Source organism: Athene noctua, chromosome 2 (genome assembly GCF_965140245.1).
Source record: "Athene noctua chromosome 2, bAthNoc1.hap1.1, whole genome shotgun sequence".
Classification (NCBI taxonomy): Eukaryota; Metazoa; Chordata; class Aves; order Strigiformes; family Strigidae; genus Athene; species Athene noctua.
This window is the reverse complement of record NC_134038.1, coordinates 152,323,862-152,350,290: the sequence shown is the minus strand read 5'-3', so window position 1 is coordinate 152,350,290 and position 26,429 is coordinate 152,323,862. Positions and strand designations below refer to the sequence as shown.

The 26,429-nt window shown below is 34.7% G+C and overlaps 1 protein-coding gene across 6 annotated transcripts in view; it reads right to left on the bottom strand.

Annotated features, from left to right (window-relative positions):
• The window catches only part of ULK4 (unc-51 like kinase 4), a 249,154-nt gene that overhangs the window by 180,022 nt on the left and 42,703 nt on the right, over positions 1 to 26,429 (bottom strand). For all 6 annotated transcript variants that reach the window (XM_074898136.1, XM_074898138.1, XM_074898133.1 and 3 more), the window contains exons 17-20: positions 25,385 to 25,492; positions 21,003 to 21,086; positions 10,849 to 11,010; positions 4,881 to 5,063 (exon numbers count right to left, since the gene is read on the bottom strand). In XM_074898136.1, the coding sequence (XP_074754237.1) occupies positions 4,881 to 5,063; positions 10,849 to 11,010; positions 21,003 to 21,086; positions 25,385 to 25,492 (537 nt within the window). The remainder of the gene's footprint in view (positions 1 to 4,880; positions 5,064 to 10,848; positions 11,011 to 21,002; positions 21,087 to 25,384; positions 25,493 to 26,429) is intronic.

Genomic DNA, 26,429 nt, shown 5'->3' with positions numbered 1-26,429 from the left:
AACTCCTTCCTTCCTGTAAATCCAAATGAAATAATATTTTTAAGATCTTAACAAGGATAGTGAGAAATAAAGAATAACCACAAAGTGTTTCCCTTCAGAAATTTAAAAATAGCTGACTGGATTCTGAAATCACAGCTCACTTCTTTTTCCTCCCTCTCTCTCTTTTTATTTTGCCTTGTATACTGAAAGGATTTTTTTCTCTAGTTTCTGGAATGTGGCCTGACACATGGAAAGACGTGAGATTCATGTGTACTACCTCAGCTTCCAAGGGAATAAAGCTGAGAATCAGTAGAAGGAAAAAAGAGCTCTCACATTATGAATAACAGAATTAGGTATTATGAGTATGAAGGTATACTGAGGTATTAAAAGCATAAGATGAGGATTAAAAAAACCCCAACAAACAATCAGACACACAAATGGAGTATCCTCTACCTCTGAGGAATAAAAATATCTGTTACTCATCTGTACTCTTCTATGAAACTGGGCTATCAGAATGCCTCGTTCTGAAAACCCTAATTCAAATCTCTCTCAAAAACAAACAAACAAAAAAAAAAATCACAGAATTAAAACCTGAGACAGAATTCACAAGCTGAGTCCATGGCTCTAACCAAAAATTAGACTGAGCACAAATAGCCTCACTAACAGAAACTACCTTCAAACATTTGAGCTGGATTCTCAAGGGAGTAACACTACAGAATAGAGCTGTGTAGTGTATGCCTGCATATTGTGTGCAAAGTTTAAAATCTGCTGTGTGACACACATTTAACATACCAGGTATTACTTAAATTCCCTCTTTTGCTGGCAGAATAAAAGAACGGCAACTTCACTGCCATAAACCTGAAAATCAACACTGAATATAATTTGTTAGAGACAGCCTTTACAACAATTAAGTATACCTCTTTAGAGAAACTGGAAAAAGGAATGTAAAAATTGACCAACAAACCATCAGATTTTACTCTGATACTGTTTTAACACTGTCTTCAAAAGCAGTCAGCATAGACAGTAACTACAGAAATCCCAGAAAAACAAACTGTTATTAATTATTCTAGAACTGTTTTGTTGTATTTCTGTAATTTACTTCATACACAGAAGAGGTCCTCAATCTTGTGGTTAATAAGCATAAACTGTGTTACTGCTTTAAACACTACAACAGCTCATGGAGCATGACTTGTAGCTCGTCCAGTATGAACCTGCAGCAGTAAAGTTCTTAAATTACAATCTACCAAAAACAAAGGTTGAAATTTTACTAAAGTGGCATTTTGTGGTGTTTTGGTTGTTTGGTTTTTTAGGAGATTACTCCAAACAACCAAAAAAAGGTTTTACATTAAGACTCAGACTTAGTGAAAGAGTATATATAATGCAACACTGTCTGCCAACATAAATGGCCTTGACAGACCAAGCACAGGGACACCATGAGAAAGATACGTGCAACTACAAGCCAAAGCACGTCTGACTACTTTTAGTCCTCATGCTCTGGAGAGCAAGAATATTTCAATGCTACATGGAGGGGTTGCCATGGGTTAAGACAACGTTGCCAATTAAAATCAGTTACATCGGATTTATCTGGGAAGGGTGTAATAATCTGGTTTAAGAAATAAATGTGACATTTTGGAATTTGCCTTTCTGGCTGGTCTGAGGACTACAAAACAGCAAGAGTTTATCCAAAGAAAATCTGAAGCACGTCTTTGCTGACCTGCAGAACTCACTACATCAGAAAAGCCAAAAATTGCTGAAATACCATCTAATACATTAATTATTAATTGTTTCACTGTTATATTGTTCTTCCCTTCCCTGCAACTGTTTGATGTATCCATGGAGACTCTGCAGGGTAAGGACACTCTTTTCCTTGCAAGTGAACGCACTGTCAACTGCAACAAGATTGTGATTTTATATTAGATACTCTTAGTAATACTGCAAAGCAAGTTGAAAACAAATCACAAAAAGCAATGATGTTTTCAAATTGGCTACACAAGGGGAAAACAGTTAGACCACTTTCACTATACAAGAACTCAAGTTGCAATAGCAATCTTTTGTTGTACTGTGTATTTTCAAATTCCCTTCCTATGCATTGCAAATGCCTCCACATTACAAGAGTTACAAAAATTTTGTAAAAGGCATTTATATCTTTTTATTAATTCATACTGATATTGACAAAACCATCAACATCAGAAGTAGCTACTTATCCACATTCTGGTAAAAGGCAAAAAATTGAAAAAAGTAACTGAGATACGAGGACAACATTTATAACAGACTTATAATGATTTTTTCAGTGCCATAATTGGATACAACCAAGATAAAAAGAGACTATGGCCAAAGGTGCAGGGACACAAAGAAATCACGCAGTCATTACAACATATTGCTGTAACTATTTGAATAATTTTACTTATTAGTACTTGAGAAAAAAAAACAAATAAATAACAAACAGCCCCCATAGACCTCTGGAAGAACATAACTGCATTCAAAATGTTATGTTGCTCGGTTTTACTCATTCAAAGGTGAATACAGATAACTAGATGAAAGTAATTTGCAATGGGGTTTTTTATCTACTGCTACGGTGTGTCAAAGGTTTTTGAGTTTGAGTTCTTTTTCCACACTTTATTTTAAAAACATTGTTTCAGCTTTTTTGTTTCCAAGACAAGAAACCAAAATAGAAAGGCTCTGTATCAGAAGGGGCAAAACGCAGTCCCTTTTAGCTATTGTAGTTCTCTGAAGATTTACACTGCATTTCCCCTTTGTCTTCTGGCTTTTATTTTGTAACTCTTTTTATCGCTGTTCTTGAAGGAAGTAGAAAACAAGGGGAGCCTTAAGTCTTGTAAGCTAAGGGAGTTTCCTGATAACATACACAAAGCTAAATGATCTCCATCTTAAATTTAGAACTTTTAAGCATCTTCTAATATGTTGGTTTGCAGTTCATTAAAAAGATATTCATAACCTTTTTACTACCTTCTGTATAACACTGAGGTCCTTCTGCCTCTTAAGCTATAGCATACAAGAATTCTACTGAAGGCAAAATACTTTGTAGACCATCAGTATCCACTTTTTTCTTTTTCCTTCTCTCAATAAGGTGGACTTGTGTGTCATGCTCAGAGAATATTGAAAAATACATGGATTATTAAATTCAGTTTTCAGCAATAAAATATTACTGCTCCATGTAATGTGATAGTACCTGGCAGTTCAATTCAGGAGCAGGATGATATTTTTAGATCCTATTCAGGAGAAATAAAAATCTAGTTTCTGCTTCCAAAACCCTACAATCTAATTTGAGCAAAACAGAGATACAGATTTATCTGAGCCATAAGGCAGATACAGTCAACAAATGCAGGTACATGCAGTAGAACTAGACCCTCTTTACCAATTTTTAAAAAGTGCAATGTTTTTTCAGTTACATCATTGGGTACTATTTCCACTTCTATCAGTAGTCTGCAATATACAAAAGAATGTCTAGATTAGTCTATATTTCAATTTTCTAATCTGAAAAACTGCAACATTTGCTCACAAACCACCTATGACAGTTCATTAATGATTAAGCAGATACCTTAAAGTTCCAGCCATTACTGTACTGCATGCCAACAAAATACTTTCTATATTCCTATAATTAGTTGAAGAATTTCATATGTTATTATTTTTATAATGTCAAATATTTGATTAAAATAGTTCACAAGAACTGCAGTATCAGAAAGGGAGTCCTTTTAGAAATTTAAGTGCTATACAAACAAGCAGTTCTTCACAGAAGACATCATGCTGTAGCCATATGCTTGTTACACATGGCATTCTTTCACTGAACGTTGAGGTGAATATTTTTTGAATATACCACCAACTCACAGTAATGCGCACAATCAGAAACTGCGACATTATGGGACAATTTGCCACCTGTTAGTGTTGTTATAGTGGAATCTGTGGAAAGCTTAAGGCCAGCTGAGACACATTTCCAAAAACACACTGGCAATTCTGATGAGGCACAGAAATAACTTTTAGGAAGAGAACGAGTGATTTCAGGCCGCGAGAAGAGATGGGTGGAAAATAGTAGACTATTTTTTAATGTAAACACCGTTGTTAATTCACAGAGAAACAAAATTAATCTCTTTCAACTAAAGCCTAATAGATTGTTAGAGTAAAGATGACTGTCAGGTTACAGCATACATTACATCAGAGTATCTGATGAAAATGTAAGCTAGAGTTCCTATTTTCTTTGTGACTTTTATCCTTTCCAAGCAGAGGGGATTGCTTTTGTTTATGAATTGTGCAGACTTAGTACCAAAAAAGTAAACACTATTTCTCTAAACATGGAATAATTTGGTGATCAAAATAGAAAGCTTTTAATCATTGCTTCTAAAACTTATATTAGACATAAATCAGAACCAGTAGTTTTATTCAGTGACACTAAAAAGAAAACCCTAAGTTATTAAAATGCTAATTTCTGCAAGACATTTCACTTACAAATTGGCCTAAGGTCCTTTAAGGAGAGCGTAAAGTACAGCTTTAAATTCACTCGGGAAACTCATTATTTTCTCTTTTAAATGTCTAAGAGCGCCATGTCAAATAGCTGTCCTCATGCATTCCTTATTGTTTTTCCTTAGGGCTGCTATCAGTTATGGTCAGGCTAGAGTTTTCTGAATTGATTGAATTCTAGCTGCAGTAGCAATTTATATACCCATTACTACCATCTCTTGAAGATCTGTGAGAGAGAAAGGAAAACTATACACCTCATTATTTAGATTTTAAGCAAATAACAATACAAAATAAACACATTCCTCATTTCCGATATTCAGATATGTCACTGACTTAAGCATTTTGAAAACACAAAAACACTACCAAAGGCAATTTTAACTTTCCATGAGTGAAATTCCATGCCAGAGAATAATATTAATCTGAAATCAAACCTTTTCTTGAATCAGCCTCTGTAGCTGAATCCCACATGACAACATTGCTGAAAACATGGTGATCATGTACTGTTGAATTTTGCATATTCCATTTGCTAAGGAACTTAGTACAGCTGTTAATCCCACTTTTTCAATGACATTCTGGAAAGCATTAGGTGAGTAACGAGTAATTCTGCATAAAGCCTAGAGAAGTGAAAAAAAATATTACTTAACGAGATCATTATCTCAAGAAAAATAACGGAGAATAAAAACAGGTGGTAACTTTTCCAATAGTTTAGGAATACAGAGAATTCATACAGTTTTATTCATATGACAAGTATTACGAGAAAGTCTACTTCCTTTTAGAGACCTGGAATTCTTCCAAATATATTGCTATACACTCCATAAAGCTGAAACTGAAATATTTGGTACACCAACAGTCACATCACTCTTTCCCTCTAGAGAACAATAATGGTGAGTGGCACAGTCCATGCTTGAGTCTTATCAGCACAGAACGTAGGTAGCATCAGATAACACCATAATAGGAAGGAGCACAGGCAGCAGAAAAAACAAATACACACCACAGAAATTCTGGTCACCCATAAAGGTGGGCATCTTTCTTCTCTTTCTCTGCTCATGGACCATAATCTGATACGTAATTCACTATCTTTAGATCTAGATACTACATTAGATCTAGATACTTGTCAAGGAACAGTGTTCAGTATAGTAAATATGCAAACTATTCTCCAAATGGTTGATTTGGAGATACTGACTATGCTCTAGTGAAGTGATCACAAAACCGTTCAGTGTATACTAAACTTAGCTATTTCATAACAAACTTTACCAAATGACCTCCAGGGTGGATTCATCTCCAAGTTAGCACAGCTTTTCATTTTGATACCTCTGGAAATGCAACCTTCAAGATACTGTAACTACTTTTGTTCTCTCCAGATAAAGAAAATCAAGACTCTTCAGACACTTAAAATTTCATTTACTTTGACTTGAATGTAGTGTCAGGATAAGAAAATAGATTATGTCAATTATTTGATTCACATGAAAATCTGAACTGGTTTTAAGAAAAAACTTTGAAGGAGACTTTCTTTTGTGAAACATAGACAATATAACTACTCCTTTGCTCTCTTCAGACCAGCTATATTTAGAAATTGCTGCTTATTTGGTGTGCATTCAACAGTCTCATTTAAGACAAACTATAGCCAATTACATCCTCAGAATACTATCATCTGAGAAAAGGTTTCCATGTAAGAACTTCAGAAACTGCCAAGTTCACCAGTGCCCTTTGAAACATTACTCAAAACACATTAAAAATAAAAAAGGTTTTAAACAGGCATTTTATTGACACTGTTCATTTACTCTGCTCCTGTTCTTCCTTGTCCTTTCTGGTCCAGGAGCCATACCATTTGCAGCTTTCTATTTTTCTTTTTTTTTTTTTTCCCCCCTCTTTTAAAACATAGGCACTCAATCTCAGTTTCCTAGTACAGAAAGCTCTGTTTCCCCAAGGATGCAATCCAGCCCTTCACCTCTAGACTAAATTCTCAAAATAAGTGAGCAGAAGATATGTACATTCACTAAACATATCCTCGAGGGTCATATTACCAGTGAACTGCTGGGACCTAGGGACAGTGTGTCAAAGCAACTCAGAGCTAACTTGGTGTGCTAATGTTGTATATGCAGACTTGCCAATGCCTTAGCCCTCTGCTACTGACCTCATAAAACAAGGGTGGCCATAGCCACAGGTCATCAGATGATCTCCAGACAAATCCAGTAGGAAAGACATAGCTGTCTTCTAGGATCATACTACAGCTTTGGAGACAGCAGGAAAGCTCCAGACCACCAACAGCCAAGGGGAGAAGCTTTAAACTCCCATCAGCTTGTATGCCTCAGAGCACTCTGCTGTAATAAGTGAAAACAAAACTTCAGCAGAAAAGCAGAAGGTAGAGTTTAATGGGGGACAGAAGACAAAGTATCCTAAATCACTTCAGTAGATCCAGTATCTGTAGAGAACTGATGGAGATAGGTCAAAAGGTGGCGGAACAAGAATTGGGAACCAGTGATGAGAAGAGCTCACACCATATCTCTCAGCAGCTGTCTTGGAAGAGGAGATGAACATAGTGGGAGTAAGGCACTGGCAGAGCCTCATCGGGAACTGGCTTGTCCTTGCTCTCTGCACAGCCTTAACGTGAACCTTTTCTCCCTGCAGCTCCAACCCTAGCATCATGATCCTTACTGGTCCCTTCCAACTTGAGACATTCTATGATCATCTATCTATGCCCTATGCCCTATTTACTGGCTTCTGGTCTTACCATATGGTGGCTGGATAACATTCACCCTTTCAGGATGTCCTCCGTGATTCTCTCAAGTTTGAGAATGAATGCATTAATGTATCTGCAATACCCAAGCCTCTGAACAAAACTATTTAGCATCAATTATTTAAGGAAAACAAACAAACCAACCAAACCACCAAAAGATTGTGTTGAGCTATCTCAAATTAGTTTTACATGGTTTGTTTTGTCACTCCTCCTCCAGCAGAAAAAGCTGTATCTTAGAAATGATATTTTAAATTATTTCTTAAAACAATTTTAAAACTTTCAGTATACTGGAAAGAAAATATTCTTCCTGCTGCTGAGCTTGTCAGAATGTCACTTTGACATCTTACAGAATTATTTCTTCTCCGAGTCTAGCAAAATGATAAAAAGATATAGGCTTCCTACAGGCAAAATCTGTGATATTTACCTGAGGCATGTTGGACTCCAAAGTGAGCAAAAATACTGAGACACAGTTCCCATTTGCCACCTCTGACAGGCAGGATAAGGTAAAGTGTTATTTCTTGACTCCAGAGACTGAAGACAGAGAGTCTTCTTGATATATTTTTATTATTGATTTAAATAATCATAAGTAAAATTCTATAGTGCCTTACTGTTGATGCACTTTGCAGGCAGCCTGCTAGCTCTAGATAAAGATCTGATACAGGTATTTCTTAACAGAAATATATTTTTACATGTGAATATAAGTGTCAGTCAAGAATAAATTCTTCGGGATACATTTGAACAAGGCAGGAATGACTGCATAATACAATAGGACACTGATGATCTCAATTCATGTGGTCAGGCAGAATAAAAATGCCTACATATCTATAGCAACAGTTTCATGAACCTAGAAATTGTACAGTACAATATAGCTGGAGAATCCATTAGTATTTTACTTTAAAAATTAGTATGTCGCTGAAATCTCTATAAACTTCCCTTGGTAAAAGATCTGCCTGTGCTAGATTTCAATATTGATTGGTCATTTTTTTTTCTGAAGTTAAGATTATATACCCAAATACCTTGGCAGCATTAATACATATCTATGATTTATATCAGGCACCGACCCCTCTTGTCACTTCAGTGTTTCACTACAAAGCAGTGTATCCTACTTTAAAAGCTTCCTTGTCCAACTCACTTCATATGCAGTATGAAATTATTAAACCTCAGACTTTTGATAAAGGCCACAATCCTGAAAACAGTGGAGGGGAAAATCCATGAACACATTCAGACTCAAGCACACTTGCATGAAATGATCTGTCTGGAAGAAGGAGATGGAACTGGCTATGCAGATAGCAATAATTTCCACAAATAATTTCCAGACCAGAAAAACAAGAAACAAAGCAGTCAGACCAAAGATGTAGAAGAGTGAATGTGAGGAACTCAAAATCTATGATACTTTCAATCTCCTTACGTGGAAGAGACCACACAAATGCCAGCACTGTTCAACTGAATTGAGCAATTAAGAAAGCCTCATTGACTAGTAAGTAAAACAAGGGGGGAAAAAAAAAAGTAAACTAGGCTACAATAAGCTCTTCAGGTTTTAGCTTCCTCTTAAATATTTTCTCCTACCTTCTAGATAAGATGCCTGAAGATTTTCTTCTCATCAGATGCTATGGGAAAAAAGACAACTCTAGGAGTGCTTAAGAGAGGCTAGCTACTCACAGCATAAGTATCATGACAAAGAAAAGATTTCTCAGTGGTTCATCTCAACCTTACAGTCTATGTAATCAAGTGATCCGGGATCTCAAAAGAGGCTGAGAACAGACAGGGACAAACAACTCTCTCTTCTCATAGTCCCTGGAATGCTCTCATCTAAGGGCAAAATGTGAAAACCACATGCCACTGATAATACTAACCTCTGAGTCCACTGCTACAAAAAGCCGTAGTGAGTCTGCACTGATGACAAGTGTATTCTTGAGAATCAGAAGCATAACTTCTGTATCTTACTGAGCAGAAATAAAAGCTTTTGCCTAACTCAAGCATGCTATATTGTCCAGGAAGAACCTGACAACCCTTTTCAAGAGGGGCTAAAAGAAAGCCCACTAACATTTCCTCTGGTGATCTTTCTTTGTCCAGTGTCTGAATGTAGTTCAGATAGACTTCCTCTGGGATATGCTGCTCACTGTGGCACACAACACAGGTGTAACTATCGAAATGGCCCCTACAAACGGAACAGCTCTAGAAGCCTGGTGTAGGAGTTAAGGGAATGGTAAATGCCAAAGCAAAATTCTTCAACTGGATAGCAGAGAAACCGAAGGAAAACTTCAGGACAAGTTGAAAGACAGATATGATCTAGAAGCAAGCAAATAACAACTCCCCAGTCTAATAACCGACAAGAACTGAAAGCACAAGATACAAAACATCCCTTAGGGCAAAAGTAGTGGTAGGAGATAGGATTGAGCAGGATCACTGAAATAGTAAGTAAAGGAAATCGTAACTGTAATCTCCAGTCTTTTACCATAAATACAGTCATGATGTAAGCATAAAATTCATAGAACAAATGAGTAAAGTCTCAAAAAGAGCCTTTCTGAAAATGTAGCCTACCAGCCAGATTCACGAGCAGGCTTAAGCTATAAATGCTCTGTATAAAGGTTACACATATATTTCACATTTTTAGAAAGTGAAATCCTCTACCCATAAAAGTTCTAAGACTAAGTTTTTACAAAGAATTTCAGGAGCCATAGAACAAAAGCTTCTGTAACATGTATTTTACTAAATAAATTTAGTGTTCTAAAAGGTATACACATTTTCCCAGTATGTATTTCCCAGGCAAGACTCTGCCACAAATACACACCAAGGTAAATGTTTAATAAATACATATATGTTTAAAAATTATATATTTATTCTACCATTTATGTCTTCAGCCACAGATTAGATATATTTTTAATTCTCTCTGGTTTATTACCTCAATGCTAGATGTGTCTAAGTGCATACTGCTGCTACAGCAAAATTATCATTTCTATCTGGAAGCCAACAGTAATCTCATTAGTGAGCCTGAGCTCTACTCAGGAAATGAGCATCCAGTTATCACACTTCATTTAAAATGAGTCAACTTATTGTTCAGTTCTAAAATACTACCTGTACTGGTATGGCTATTGTTTTGTTAAGAGATATGGCTACACTCTCAGCCCTGCTAAGTATTTTATATCTTATAAATCTTTCTGTTCCAAACCTTCTGCTTGCATATCATAGTTCTGTTTGTCTTGTTATCATCCTATATTAACTTACAAATTCAGGGCAAAGGCTATCCCTGACAATTTTATAGAACATGATGATTTCAAATATGTCTTCTAAGAAAGTCTGAGATATAAAAAAATAAACACTTTTTATTTAAAATATCATACAAAAAAGAAATTTCAATTTTGCAAGAATTTAATTGATTCTTTAAAACATTACACTTTTCAATCATAACTCATGATCACCAGCATAAGAAAATATATGTTTCAGAAAATTATGAATCACAAGTATTTCATAAACACTGGACTGTAATATGCGCACTTTTCAATTTCAGATAATTTGTAAATATGTTTTAATGTAATGTGAAATATAAATATACATACATATCATACATATAGAAAACATGGTCAAAAACGTTTGTTTCAATTCAGAATGCTTTTCAAAATAAATCCCAAAACATTTCTATATCACAAAAGGAAATTCCTTACCGAAACAGCAGTTATCTTCAAAGAATCTACTGTTGAATGTGTGAAAAGGTACCACAAGAGCAGTCCAATTTCTCCTGTAATAAATCCTTGTGCATGACAAGAGAGAGTAGTGCAAACATTTTCAATTATCTTTGCTGCCAAATGGTGTACCACCCGGTCTTCCTATAGGGAGGACAGGAAAGGAAAACGCATTTGCAAATGTCTCTAAAGTTCCTGATTTCTTTTTAAGCTACTTCCTGTGTCCATGTCTTATTCCATTTATATCATCTTAGTGGGATTTCTTAATTTTATTTGATACTCGCCAAAGTAATTTCATAGGAAACCTCATCTTGTGACAAAATTATGTTTACAGATCCACTTCCCCCCACTTTCTCCTTTACTACAAAGACAACTTAATGCAAGTAAAATTTAATACAAAATCTTTCAGCTCCAAATGACCACTTCAAATTAAATGTAGTCACTAAAAAATGAAAATGTTTTGTTATATTAGAAGTGTTCCATGATCAGTTCTTTACGAATGTCTGTGTATCAACACTCATCACTACAACAGGCTCCAAAGAGCAAGATCATGACACACAGTTAACATTAGAAAAAAAAAAATGTTCATTAAACCCTCTTTATCCAGAAGAGCCCTGGGATAAAGAAAAAGCCTTCTTGCAAGTCAAGTTATTCCATAACTTCCTTCTCTTCCTCTTCCAAAATAGACAATCCTGACCAATGTTTAAGATAAACCATTGGGTCCCATTTACTACATCAACTCCTAAATTTCCATAAGGGATTTTGAATCCTTCATATTTTTAATCAAATAGTTTTATAAGCAGAATCATTTATGGAAATCCACTGTACACGTAGCTTTAATATCTACATAATACTATTCATACTACAATGTCTCCATGGAATAAAAACCATCACATCAGAATAATCACGAGCCATCAGCACATCATGAACTTCACATGGCAGCAATTCTTTCTCAAGAAAACTGTTACTGACCCCAGTGAAAGCTTAACTTAATACAGATCACTTAAAGCAGAGTCTCTACTTTCTCTTTTCTCCCCCCCTTATCTCCTTTCTTTAGTATCTTTTTTTTTTTTTCTCTGCTTTCATTTAAAAAGCAGAGTCTCTACCTTAACAGAAACGGACAATTCCTTGCTGGTGGTTTTTTGGCTGTGCATTGCCTTACCTTATCTCAATCTTTAACTATGAATAAGTGAAGTCTTTCACTAATGTCTTAAAAGGCATTCTTGACTTCAGCAATAGTGAATTTTAATATAAGAAGGACAACCAATTTAATTTGTCATCTACCACATAGCCTGGCTTCACAAATAATTCATCATAATATCTAATTGATTTCTTTCTTAAACTAATGTCCACATTATTCTACTAACCTTTGGATTTCTGACATTTATCTTCACAATCAGAATCACCAACAACTGTGAGCAATGATAATGAAACCTTTCAGAAAGCAGTACAAAAGCCTTCCAGAAGGGGAGAACTTATACTTCATTAAAAATATATTCAATATTCACTCTTCCTTCTACTGACTTAGATATTCTAAAATACAGACACTGATGTAGAAATATTCGAAAACTCTGGTAAAATGCTATTAAAAAAAAAAAGCTGTATTCATCATTTTCATGCTAATCCTTCCGGTTCTGCTAAAGAATTGCAGCTCTACTCAAAATACTTAAAAGAAATACTAAAGCCAATTCCCATCTAAACCAGTTACACTCTTTTATAAAACTCTACTGATCTCTGTGGTCTTCCTTCTAATTTACAGCAATGAAACCAAAGAAGATTTAGGCTGCTCTTTTTCTTACAGTTTTTATTACTGCAATATACTGTATCTTTCTGATCTATTAAAGCTCTAAATACACAAATAAGCATATATGTTTACCAAAATTAAGTTTATCAAAACTTTTAATAAATAATATTAATTTATAATATTTTCCTGTGAATTATACTTCTGAATGTCAGTCTCTTTTTTTTGCTACAGTTAAGGTAAAAATACATGGATTTATCAAACTGACTATATGTATTTAAAATCAAATCCATAATTGAAAAGTTAATAGTAAAGTTAAATCTCTCTTACATGTGAAGTGATTGCTAGGAATGCCAACTGGGACTCCACTGCAACTTTAAGCAGGCAGAAACACTTATTAAATGCACTACAATCCCATTAATAAATCATTATGCAGAGGATAATAGTTATTAAAATGTTAACAAATTTCCAGATGCAATTACAGCTCTTCACAAAATTTGGTCCTGAAGATGAGCTTTATTTCCTTTCAGCCACAGATGAGTTATGCCCTGTGCCAGATAGTCCTGTTACTTTGGCTAATAGAAAAAGGTCATGTATTGTCACAGCACTCTAAAAACTCAGTGAGGCTGTCAGAGTAATTCCATTTGCTGCCACCTAAGATTGTCCATCTCAGCTCCTCTGGGATCTATTCCTGAGCACTGTCTAAGCAAGAAAACTTATACCATTTTCTGCTTAATTAGCTCTCTGGAAGGAAAGATCTGACCTAAATCAGTATTAGGCTTCTTATCTAAAGGAGTCATCTTGTCATGTTAACCAGGATATAAGCTATGTTAGCGAACAGAGATGGATCTTCAAGATAGAAGCAAAGCAATTTCATAGGGAGGGACTCTTTATCAGGGAGTGTAGTGACAGGACGAGGGGTAACAGTTTTAAACAGAAAGAGGGTAGATTGAGATTAGACATAAGGAGGAAATTCTTTACTGTGAGAGTGGTGAGACTGGCACAGGTTGCCCAGAGAAGCTGTGTCTGCCCCCTCCTCTGCAAGGGTTCAAGGCCAGGTTAGACGGGGCTTTGAGCAACCTGGACTAGTGGAAGATGTCCCTGCCCATGGCAGGGGGGTTGGAACTAGATGATCTTTAATGTCCCTTCCCACCAAAACCATTCTATGATTCTGTAACAGTTAACCCCTGTCCATATCATGAACTGCATCAAATCTAAATATATGCAAAGAACTGTATCAAAACCAAGCACATACTCTACTTCCACTGGGTTTAGATTTCAACTAGTTTTACAAAATGCACTTATAGATAAAGCTCCTAATTTTCAGTCATGTTGAACACTGTCAGATGTATCTGTTTCCAGTTGAAGTCATGCATGCTTAGTGAAAATGAGCCCTGAGTGAGAAAGCAAATACCAAAAGGATAAATAAATGTATACTGCTAAAAGAGAACTTCTTTTAATCATGTCTTTCTACTCCAATTGTGAAAAAAAAAATAATGCAAATCAAAGTCATCAAAGAATCTACTTTCATTATTTGAAATAACTAAATCTACCAGATATTTTTATTGATTGTTAAAAAATTAACAATGCACTAGAAGTTTTGGAGTCACTGAAGATACAGTCACTATGCTAAGCAACATACCACCTAAAAAGAACATAATTTCATTTAAAAGTTAACATATTCTATGATCTTTTTATATTATGCATGATACTGATGTAGAAACATTGGAAAAGTTGAAAGATTCAGGTACTAACACTGTATTCCATCATTATTCTAAATCAACTTCCACACACCTTTAATATAAAGAGACAAAACAAAAAGAAACTGCAAACATAACTTAATGAAGTAAAGCTGTATCATCCCAAGCATTCATAAGAATTGAATCTTAATTTGGTAATAATTTGCAATATAAACCCTTCACAGAGGAGAAGGAACTCATAGAAATAAAAATTTTAAATACCTTTTTTGGAAAAAAATTTTTAAATTGTTAGTGAACTAGAGAATCAATATCTAAAGAAGAAATTAAAGTGATAACTTATATGATTCAGACCATCACTTTTATACTACAGGCAATTCTGTCAGTAAACTAAAAAACTGATGTCTAAAGAAGAAATTGAAGTGGCAGTGTGTATGATTCAGACTATTACTTTTATACTATAGGCAATTCTGTCAGTAAGCTAGAAAAGTGATACCTAAAGAAGAAATAAAAGTGAGAATATATATGATTCAGACTATCACTTTTATAATATAGGCTGTCCTATACTTTCCGAGAAAATTGTTATGATTTTATTCTCCTCTCCTACAAATTCTGCTTTCAAATTCACTGTTAAGGAACTGCTCCAGTTAAGAATACACATTATAAAGCATACTGCCTTATATATTCACAATTTTTTTAAGTTATCTTTTATTATTAAAATTCCTCATCAGTTCAGAGCCAAAACCCTCAGACTTACATCTTGCTTCCTCATAAAGGAAGATGTCCATATGAAAGACGGAAATGTATACTATACAGCTTACTGGCAAGCTCTAACTTACTAAAAAACTTGTTTATACAGTACCTTGCACATCCAAGAGACAAAAAAATTATCCTTTGTAAACTCATTTGCTATTTCTGATTCAGATACACTCTCCAGGTGCCATGGTTCAAAATGAGAGGATTATGCACATTCTAAAAGCCAGATACAGTGTGTATATATATATGTTTTCTATATATATATATATAAAAAACTGTATATATTAAACAGTATATAAATTTATCCCTAGGCAAGTGTATTGCCTATATATGATTTTTTCCAGGTTCTATGAAGTCTTTACTAAAATTGTATATAATTGTATACCTTATATTTACATGCCATTTGCAAGCAGAAATGAACAGATATCAAGCTCCTGAAAGCTATCAATGGTTCCTCTCTGCTTTCACACAGGCAGACTTAAAAGCAGGCTTGCACACAGTTTCTGAATGTGAAGGACCTTGTCAAAGCAACATAATCCAGACTAAATCAGACAAGAAAAATTATAGAAGACACTAAAGAGTAGTTTGGATATGGAAAAGATTACTGGTTCAGTATCAGGATCAGAAAGAATGCAGGGGCAAATATAAGGGAGAAAACAGTGAAAGCAGAAAGGAGAGAGAAACGACTGGAACGTTAAGCGTGAAGAGGGTCAAACGTAAAGCAGCAACTAAAGCTGAGATTTTGCTTAGTTAAGATTAGGTTGAACCTTAAATGTGATAATGAAAAGCAAAAAAAGATGCAGTCATTAAGGATATTCAAGTAAGAGATAGGATGATACATTTGTGGTGAAGTAGTCATGGGTAACTTTAGCAAAGGAGTTTTGAATAAACTAGGTGAAATGGATCAAAGGAAAAGGGTAGCCACATTAGCATTAGGTACTCAATATTAAATAAGAATATCCTTTCTGAAATAGAAAATATCTTTCATGACTGCACAGCACAGGAACTGTAAGAACTAAGCACTTTAGCTGTAGAAATCAGGACACTGCTATCGTAGAGACTGTACACAAATATTTACAAGTTGAACCTAGACACAAATACAGATGCCTGGAACAGGCATTTTGTGTCACTGTTGGAAACGATTAATAAATAAATATTGGAATATTTACTACATGGGTTCTGACAGACATTATACCAAGACTAAACATGTCAAATTGGGCTTATTTGTGTATTTATGAGTGTACCAAATATCCTTATTTTGACACTTCATCGAACACACCTGTTCTTTGCCTCAGCTTCTAGTTAACAACACTGAAGTGCAGGAAATCTGAACTTGTGATCCCCTACAGATAAAAGACTTTCCCAATCTTCTACTTTGCCATCCTAAAACTCCTTTCACCTATACATACACTTCTTGTCAGTGTTAGATTTTCAGGCATAGAAGGTATGTGGAAAGGACACTATGCATTTTGTGAACATTTTGTTCCTTTACAGACAAATAAAAGGGACACACGCACATTTCAAACTCCTTCCTGCTCTACTGTTCTGTTTCAGAGGGCAATTCTGCTCTGATAATGACAAACCGTATAAAACTCCAGAGATCCAAGTACACTTTAGAGTAGTTCATAATAAAAGTGAAGAACAGCAAATTTACCTTATAAAACTCAAAGCTATATAAAATATAGTACTGAATGACATCAGTTGGTTTTATTGTCTTGACTTCTTATTATATCCAACAAAGCTTAACTGGCAATAAAAACTACAAGTATGTATTTATAATGCATATGCATTACTAATTCAACATACTGTAATAATTCAGAATTTATTACAAAAAGTTAGGTTGCTATCTTCACAACTAAGACCATATTCACAAATATTCATTCCATAAAACATACTGATGTAAAATTTATTTAAATAAGCGTAGAAAAATTAAAAATTAATTTTAATTTAATTACAATTTCTTAATTACTACTGTAAGAATGCAAAGCTTACATGTTATAAATTGTTAGATCAGGGAAATTTATTGAATAAATATCAGATTACAGGCTACAAATGTAGAATAAAGAAATATAGCAGCTAAGATCTTCAGTTGCAGTCAAAGAACATTAGACAGTGAAGGCAAGTTTAGATTATATTTTCAGAATTTTCATATCCAGTGCTTCACTAGTGCAAGCAATAAAATTTACACAGAACCTCGTTCTAGTTTTAAGTGAGACCTTAAAAAAAATCTAGATTGTTCATTTTAACTGTTTCTACTATCTCCTATTTCACAGCAGGATGGGGGGTAGAGAAGTTATCCTTCACACACTCCCCTACCATGCTTGCATAGCAGCCACCAAACTTTGCGAGCCACTCACTGACTGGACAAAGTGGCTCTGTGCAGGCTACCAGAGCAATGCAAAGTTGACTCAAAAAAACCACAACCAAAAAACCAACGCATTAGAGCCAGTGTATTAGGCAGAGCACTGATGTGGAATCTGGAGAGGTTCAAAAAGCAATAAAAAGGGCTTGTATTTGTAACAAATCAGTAACAAAAATAAGACTAAAGAAAATTAAATTCACCACTGAACAAGGTGAGGCCAAAGGACATAGAAAAGGCTCAGGAGGTCAGTGTCTGTCTCAAAGTGATAGAGGTCTCACACTGAAATGGGCACAGTTTACAGAATAACCATCCTTGGATTTACTTAAAGCTCAAGTAGATAAAGCCCTGAGCAATCTAATATAACTTTGATGTTGAATGCAAATATAAACTGACACTGTTTTGACAGCAGGCTGGACCACAAAACCTCCAAAGGCCCAAACTGATTTTTTTTCTTATTATTTTCTTCCCCTTACAAGCAAAAAGCTGGAAGGCACTTGATTTTAATTTTCTTACATGTGGCCATAGTTTATGCTTTATTCTCTGTGAAAAAGACTATATGACTGTAACTAGAAAACAGCTCTTTAACATATCTGGCAATAAATTAAGAAGCAATTCTGAACACTAGCAATTTTTCTTCCAGTTACCATCTTGGTAGCACTCTGAAGAACTCACTCTTGAATGTCAAGATCTTTCTCGTATTGGGGACCCCAGAACTGAACACAATACTGCAGATGTGGTCTCACTAGTGGTAAACAGAGGAGAAGAATCAATTCCCTGAACCTGCTGGCTATTTCTTGCTAATGCTGCCTGTGTTGCTGTAACCCTCTTTGCTGCCAAGACACACTGCTGGTTGATGTTCAACTTTTCATTGGTACCCCCAAGGCCCTTTCTGCAGAGCTGCTTCCCAGGGACCTTCTACTGTTACAGGGGGGCTACTCCATCCCAGAAGCAAGCCCTTGCTCTCACTTTTGTTGAACTTCATGAGGTTCATGTCAGCTCATTCCTCCAGTCTGCCATAGTCCTCCTGACTAGCAGCCCTGACATCCAGCACATTGATGCTGCTCCCCCCCCCCAATTTGGTGTTATCCAACTGAGGAACACACTCCAGTCGGTCACTCTGTTCATTACTGAAGACATTAACAGTACTGATCTCTGAGGGACACTCCAAGTTATTGGCTGCCAGTGGGACCTTGCACTACTGATCACCTGAGTGAGTGTTCCTGCCCACCTTATCTTCCATTTCATGAGTCCATATCTCACCAATTTGGTGATAAGGGGAGTATGAGAGAGTGCATTAAAGGCCTTCCTAAAGTCAAGGCATAAAATAGCCACTGCCCTCCCCTTGCCCACAGCACCAGTCATGTCCCATTCACAGCAAGGAATCAGGCTGGCCAGAGGGCTGTAGCATATGACATGTGAGGAAAGGCTGAGAGCGCCATTCGGCCTTGCAAAAAGAAGGTTCAGGGAACATCTCATTGCTGTCTACAACTACCTGATCAAAGGATAAAGAGAAGCTGAAGACAAATATTCTCAGAGGTGCACAGCCATAGGACAAAAGGCAATGGCCACAAGTTACAACACAGGAAACTCCAATCATATACAAGGAAAAAACTTTATTCTTATGAGGCTGGTCCAGGCATTGACCAGAGAGACTTAGGACCACCATTCAGAGACATTCAAGAGTCAAACAGACATGTCCTTGAGCAATCTGATTTCGACCTGCTTTGAGCAGGAGATTGGATTAGATGACCTCCAGAGGTCCATTCCATCCTAAAGTATTCTATAGTTTCACATGTTCAAACATGTTTTAAAAGAATCCCGGAAAACACTCTAGGACATGGGTTTATATTTTAAGTCAGGAGGTGACATCACACAGATGTTTTCATAAAAACTCATTAAGTAAATTTTTTAATGTAACTTTTGCTGCTAAAGATTGTGAGATCTACTTTCTCACCAAATAATATGATAGACTGAAGAGACTGATATACTGTTGTCCTGGATGCATCAACTTCAGTAGTCCTACACTTACAACTTTTGAAACAAATATGCAAAAGTGACACAGTAAACTGAATACTTTAAAATCCTTCTCTCTCTGTTTTTCCATCTTGGTTCATTCCTTCTCCACCCCTGCATCTAAAACATCTGGCACAAAAACTTATTTCATATCTGATTATTCTTTCCTTAAAAAAAAATAATTTAAAAATCTGTTGCAAACAGATGTCTAACAGTAATATGATTTTAACTATCTAGTTTTAGATGCTACAATGTCATTTTCCAAGAAAGATGGATGGCTGTGAAAGTTACGGAAGATAAGAAGAGGATTGCTATAAGAGTGGAGGAAGAAAGTAGCAAAAGAAATTGCAAAAGATATAAATTGCAAACCTCGAGTATCTTCATAAACAGAAACTATAGAAATGCACATCTGTGCTTGGTTAGTCTAGATATAACTTTGAATTTGTGCTTAATTAAATTTAATTCAAACTATTGCATGGGAAATGTAATTCTATTTTGTGTGATTTTTTCAAGAAAAATATATCAAGATAAATTATTAAGAAAAATTTTGACATGTTTCAGGACTAAGAAGTCATTTTATTATATAGGAATAAATTAGTGTCTTACGGATGTCTCGATTTAGTTTCTCTACAATTAATTTTCAGAAATAGCAAGTATTCCATTACTAAATTTATAATTAAATAGCTTCTCACAAATGTGTCTTAGAATGACATCTTACTCTAATTATGAGCTGGAAATAGTCCACAATACCAACACAGTTGTATGTTCTTGATCACCTGAAGGTTTGAAGATGTTAAAATGCATTTTGACTCTTCCTCTATTAATTACAATTGGTAGGCAATAAAGATCTCAAAGAAAAAGAAGAAAAAAGCTATTTCTCTTGCTTTCCCCCCTCCAGCAACCTCTGACATGTTTTCTGCCTTGAGCTTTGCCTTGGGCAAAAATAAAGTCAAGTGGTCTCATACAAACAATAGATGTAAACCCTCTACTCAATTCTTTTTCATTTTATAAATTGGAACTATATGCATGTTTTTCTTCCCTTCCTCTATCACAGCTAAGTCATCACCAAGAAAAATGAAGAATACAGCATAGCAAATGTATGAGAAAAAACCTAATTACTACTTTTTGGCCTCAAAAGAATGCTAACAACCCAGTAGGATAACAATGCAGTTTTAAAAAACTGTGTATCGACCACCTCAAAATAGAAAGTAAATCTTGCTCCAAGATTTATGAAGGATGTATAAAAATCAAATTGCAAGAGAACAGTACAAACTGTCAGAACATTTCTCAAAAGAAAGCCACAGTATTAATAAATTCCACATTCATTAACAGTAATTTATCCCATTTCCAAAAAACAAGCACCAATACATAAATGCTCAATGTACAGAGAACACTGCATTTTTGCATTAATCCCCTGTTTAGGTCATGGTCTTATCATGACTATTTAAATTCAAGAGCAATACTTGGTTGACAAGGTACTGCAGTGCTGCAGGCTACAATCCTCACACAATGCCTAAAGGGTTATTACAGTGGAGAAATTCTATTGAGGACAATGAAAGAGCCTTACCCCTTCCCGAAGACACCTCATTAGCACAGTGTAAGCAGCAGAGGGAACAACCCAGCATTCTCTGGGGTGCTCCCTTTTTTCCTCCTGAAATGAAGCCAATGGCACAAATGATTAAATCAAAAAAATCACAATAATCTCAGTCACATTAAAAATGGGTAACAGATTCTTAATAAGGTTCATATCATACATATCTGAAGTTAACATATGCTAGAAAATATATTAAATTCCAGAGCAGTATTACTATTTAATGTTACTCATCTGCAGCACAGAAATTGATATTTTATTAGCTTATTTAAATAGACTACAAAATCCGTAACAGAATTTGTCCTAATATTTCTCGGTGTCATCAATTTCTTCAAATGCACATGCACGAAAATATTTTTGCATTCCTCTCAATCATTTTCATTACTTCAGAAAGAGATATCTGATTATTAAGAGCAGTAATGCTTCTCTTTAAATGTGATTTAATTATACCAAACAAACAAAATTATTTTTATCTAGCAACTAAAAAAGTTGTAAACTTACTTTGGAAAAAAATATTCAAAGTCATACAAGGAGCTATAAAGTGTTTAATAAAATTTGCTGTATGGTATAGCCTTCAGTACATATCAACACTGTTCCAAGATCCTTGAAATCACCCTGTTAGAGAGGCTAATTCACTGCTAGTTGAATCATGGGTTTGATTCTTACATTAGACGTTAATGAACTCCACTTCCCCTCTCCCAGAAGCCTACTGCAGAACTTCAAGTTTAAAAGAGGTCACTTGGATATCATTAAGATTTAACTAAAACAACCTCCATATCTAGGCTAGTAACACAGAGATATTAACAACTGAAATAAAAAATAGTCTCTTTTGGGACAGAAAGTGAGAAATAACAGGCATTGGATGGTGTGAAGATGAAGGTCATGAAATCAGTGAGTAACTTGTCTTAATAAGTAGACAAAAGATGACAAGCTACAGTTTCTTCAGAAATTACACATTTCTTGAACTCTACTGATTATATTAGCAAATTATTTTTAGCATTCTAATTATCTTCATAATAAAAAGCACAGGATGGGCAAAGTGGAGGTTAACAATGCAGAAACAAATTAGACTTTCTGAATTTCCTGATTTCTGAGTGGGCTACACTAATTCAACATACATGATGTGATAATGTCTGGCATTTAATTAAAGCATGGCACATTAGCAGGGAAGATATTATTGAATTGCCTAATAAAATTAATTTTCCTTCTTTACTGAAATTAAATCAAAACTTTTTTTGCAACATATCAATAGAGAAAACAGATTTGTTAAATACAAAGTTTGCTAACTTTATATTAGGAGGTATGGAACATTTTTTCTTGGAAGTAATTTACAGACAATAAGAGGAGTTTGACATCTGATTGAGACATCAGATTGACTACATTGCACCTCCTTCACCTTATCTGAGTAACAAAATGTTGACATTTAAGCAAAGTTTGCCTTCCAAGGTGTAGTGCATAAGTTTAAGAAAATGTAGTCCAAGTTTCAAAGAAGGATAGCAGGTGACTTTCTAACAGTCAAAAGTGGAATCTTCACCTAGAAAAGGCAGGACAAGACTAGAAGTTAAGATAAAGTCACAATGACAGCCTATGCTGGAACAGGCATGGGTCTGTTTCTCATTTTATTCATCTAATTTAATGAGAAAATCTGCCAAGTTTTTCTGTAACTGTACATATTAAATGTACTATAAAATAAAAAGCCTTAAGAAGTAGCGCAGTTCTGAAACATTAACAGTTCTTCCATTCTTCAGACTGATTAATGATTTTCTGCAAGGTTTTGTCTCTAGTTAGAAATAGAAAAGCAAAAGGTCTATGAAACGTAGCACCATTCTTAGTTACCTAAAAACACTTACACAATTTAACATTTAATAAATTGAAATATACCACCAAACACTGGGGAATCTTCCTACTTTTTTGCTCACAGCCCATGCTGATTCTGATTAAACTTTAGGTTCTGCACCCTAATAACACAAACAGCACAAAATGAATAGCAATATTACATAGAACTTGAAAGTTTTCCCTCAAGGCAATTCGCTCAAGAGTAACAGAACATCCTCCCTGGGGTCTGCTCATGCTACTTGTGAATTGCTCTTGGCTTCCATTCCGAAAAATGCACACTTGGAGCGTAAAATCTTACTTATGAGATTTCATATGCAAGTACACACATAATATCAGAGTTTAGGACTGCAGAGGACCATTATGATTATCTGGACTTTTTCCCAGTATTTTCTACACCACAGAAGTGCAACCAGTGAACCTGTATTTAACCTAATGAATCATGCTGTGCCTAAATAGCTGAACTTGCTTTTAAGTGTTCGATAATTAATGATTTACCAAATGTTCATTAGAAAAATAAATAATCCTTATCATTATTTAATATTAATATTGTCATTGGACCTAGTAACACTTAGCAAAACCACAGAGGGAATAAATAAATAAATAACCCAAAGACTTAGAGTTTAAATGATATTTAGCAGCTTGATAAAAAAATCAAGCAGGCTAAACAGTAAAATGGAAGAAAACAAGGTAAAAAAGAAACAAATATATTTTCTGTACCATTCTTAATGAATTAGATGCAGTTATGATTTTTTTCTTATATTAGTCAAGGCATAAAGTTTTGCTTTTTAAAAGATATAAACTTTCTTGTTTAATTTTATTATACTGCTACTGACTTGGTATGTGATCTTGGTAAGGTCATTCAATACTATTGTTCTACAGTTTAATGAGCAACAAAATGCCTACACCACTACAGTATTCTGAGGTTAAGTAGGTACAGAATAGAGAAATTAAAAGACTTATAAAAGGACTTTTAAAAACTAACTAAAACAGATAGTGTCTCCAAGGATACAAATCACATTGGTATTTTTGAGGTTTTACCAAGACACAGTGCCTTGAGTTCATGTGTAGAGTAGCTCCAAATGCTTCTTCCTATTCTCTAATAATTTCTTGCTTAAAACTCGAAGCAATGCAACCCATTGCTATAGATCCTCATGAAACATGATAGAGTTGCCATCTCAATACAAGTTATCATGCTTCAAATATTGTGAAGTTCATCAATCAATGAATTTGTCAGTTCACATTTTCAGAAGAAAAAAAAATTAGGATCAGTTCTTGTAAAACATATTGCTGTTATAGAGCGAGTGTAAACAGATTTGTTTTAACCATGGAATTTTAATTTCAAAATAAAATCAAGCAGTGCAAAATACTCTTGCCAAATGGAAATTTCAAGTTGGAATTTTAAGTTTGTTTTTATTAGTATTAAAAAATACATAGTTTGCAATCCATCTGATGGTGCTAAATACAAATTTTTTTCCCCAAGGAAAACTGAGAAGTATTAAAACATAAAAACAAACTGTGACTGTGGATGTATTTTCCGTAAGATAATTTCTCAGTGTAAGAGCAAGTTCTGTGACTTTGTGTGTTTGACAAATCTTTTCACAGTTGTCTAACCAAAAAAGGATGATGCCAGCTAACCTACAATAAACAAGGCAACCACTACATCTTGTGGAACATGTGAAGCAGCTAGAGGATGAGGACAGTAAAACATGGGAGTTCAGCACATGAACTTACTACAGTAAGCCAAAATGCAGATCCATTTTGTACTTTCATTCCTTTATCAAGTGACCGCACAGACTGTTAATTAACATGATAGCATGCAGAGCAATTACATGATGCAGTTAATACAAACGCTTCAGAGAAGCTAAGGCTAGGCTTTTTCTGTCTGAAGTTACCTTCATTTCTAATAAGTAAGAGAAAGTACTTTATGAATATGGAAAAGAAAGGTGAGGGTTTAGAGGACCTATCATCTTCAACTCCTCCTACTATTGACAGTATTTCTTTTCTATAAGTAACCTCTGTTTATTTATTATTCAGTATAAAAATCTACTATTTCTATACTGAATGTTTAAAACAATTCTAGTCAGGAATCACCATAATTCCATTTGAAACTCATCAGGATCATTACATTACATTTTCCACATCACTGTGAATTCAACCATGCTAAGATCTAATTTGGACTAGATATATTAATTTATTGATACCACAGGCTGTCCTGATATATCCTATTTAATAAAGTCTCTAACTAACATGTTGTAACCCTTAGATCTGCCACTTGGAGGCCAGCAGTCATGTTTTATGAAGCTAAAACTCTATACTTGAAGAATGCAATTTAATTAATCTCAAAGAAAGTCCATGATTGGACTAATATGTTTCTTAAAGTAGAAACAGTATCACAGAACACACAAGGACAAGAAACTGTTGAGGATACAAATGCGAAGTAATTTGCTTTTTTTGTCTGCTTTTCCACAGGAAATTTTTTTCACATTTGTTGTTAAACTGTAAGAATCACATGACAGTCTTACCTCACTGGCTATGAGGTAAAGAAGCTCCCCAAGTGCTGGTAGGAGGCATTGTTTCAATTTGCTATTTCTGAAGTTCTCTCTGATGAGTTCAGTTAAAAGTGTAATTGCCTAAAAAAAAAAAATTTAAAAAAATCATAGAACAACATGTATAATCTTTTCTTAAGCAAAATGTGCTGTTAAAGATAATAAGCTTTATCTGAAATACCATCTTACTAACATAATCTTCACGTATACTAAAGAGCCATTTGCAAAGTATTTAGTAAGGATGGAAAGACAAGAAAAAATAATAATTGCAAAAACCATTATATATACAATGTGGAGAAAAATGCAATAAATAGCCTAGGTGACCAATTGTCAACTATCTGTTCTTCCCTTTCCCTCAGGACAATAGATTTGCCAGAGAAAAAAAGTCTACTTGCTGTTCCTATGCCTCTGTCAGAAGATCTAAAAGTATTATGATCTCCTTTAGTATAACAAATGAAGCATGAATTTTATTTCATTCTTCTGCTTATAAACTCTTTCTTTCCCCTTTATACAGCAAAAACATTATCAGCAGTATCATCGAGATGTGTTTATTTTATGCTTTAGTAGAGAACAATGGACTTGTTTAAAAACTTTTTAAAGTAGGACTGACTCTGTGACAGTCCTATCCCAAAGTCATTGAGTCCAGGTCTTAGATATTGATGACGCTACAAATATCCAGTAAGAAGCAGAAATGTTTATACAACAAAGATCATGTAACTAATCAAATCATAATGAAATAAGTACCGGATCACTGTAACAGACTTTTCATTGAGTTTTTTTTAATTGCTCCTTTCTAGCATAGAACTTTTTGTAATATGTTATGTATATATTATTACTTATATATTGTTTTATATAAAGTATATACTTTTATATAAACAATAGGGAAGAATTAATGAGCCAAAAAAAAATTCTCTGGTGTTTTACCCAGTTGAGCAAGTATTGTATTATCTGTACACAGTGCACATGGAGCACAGAATTCTATCACTCATCTCAAAGAAGTCAATATTTACAGTCCTATTTG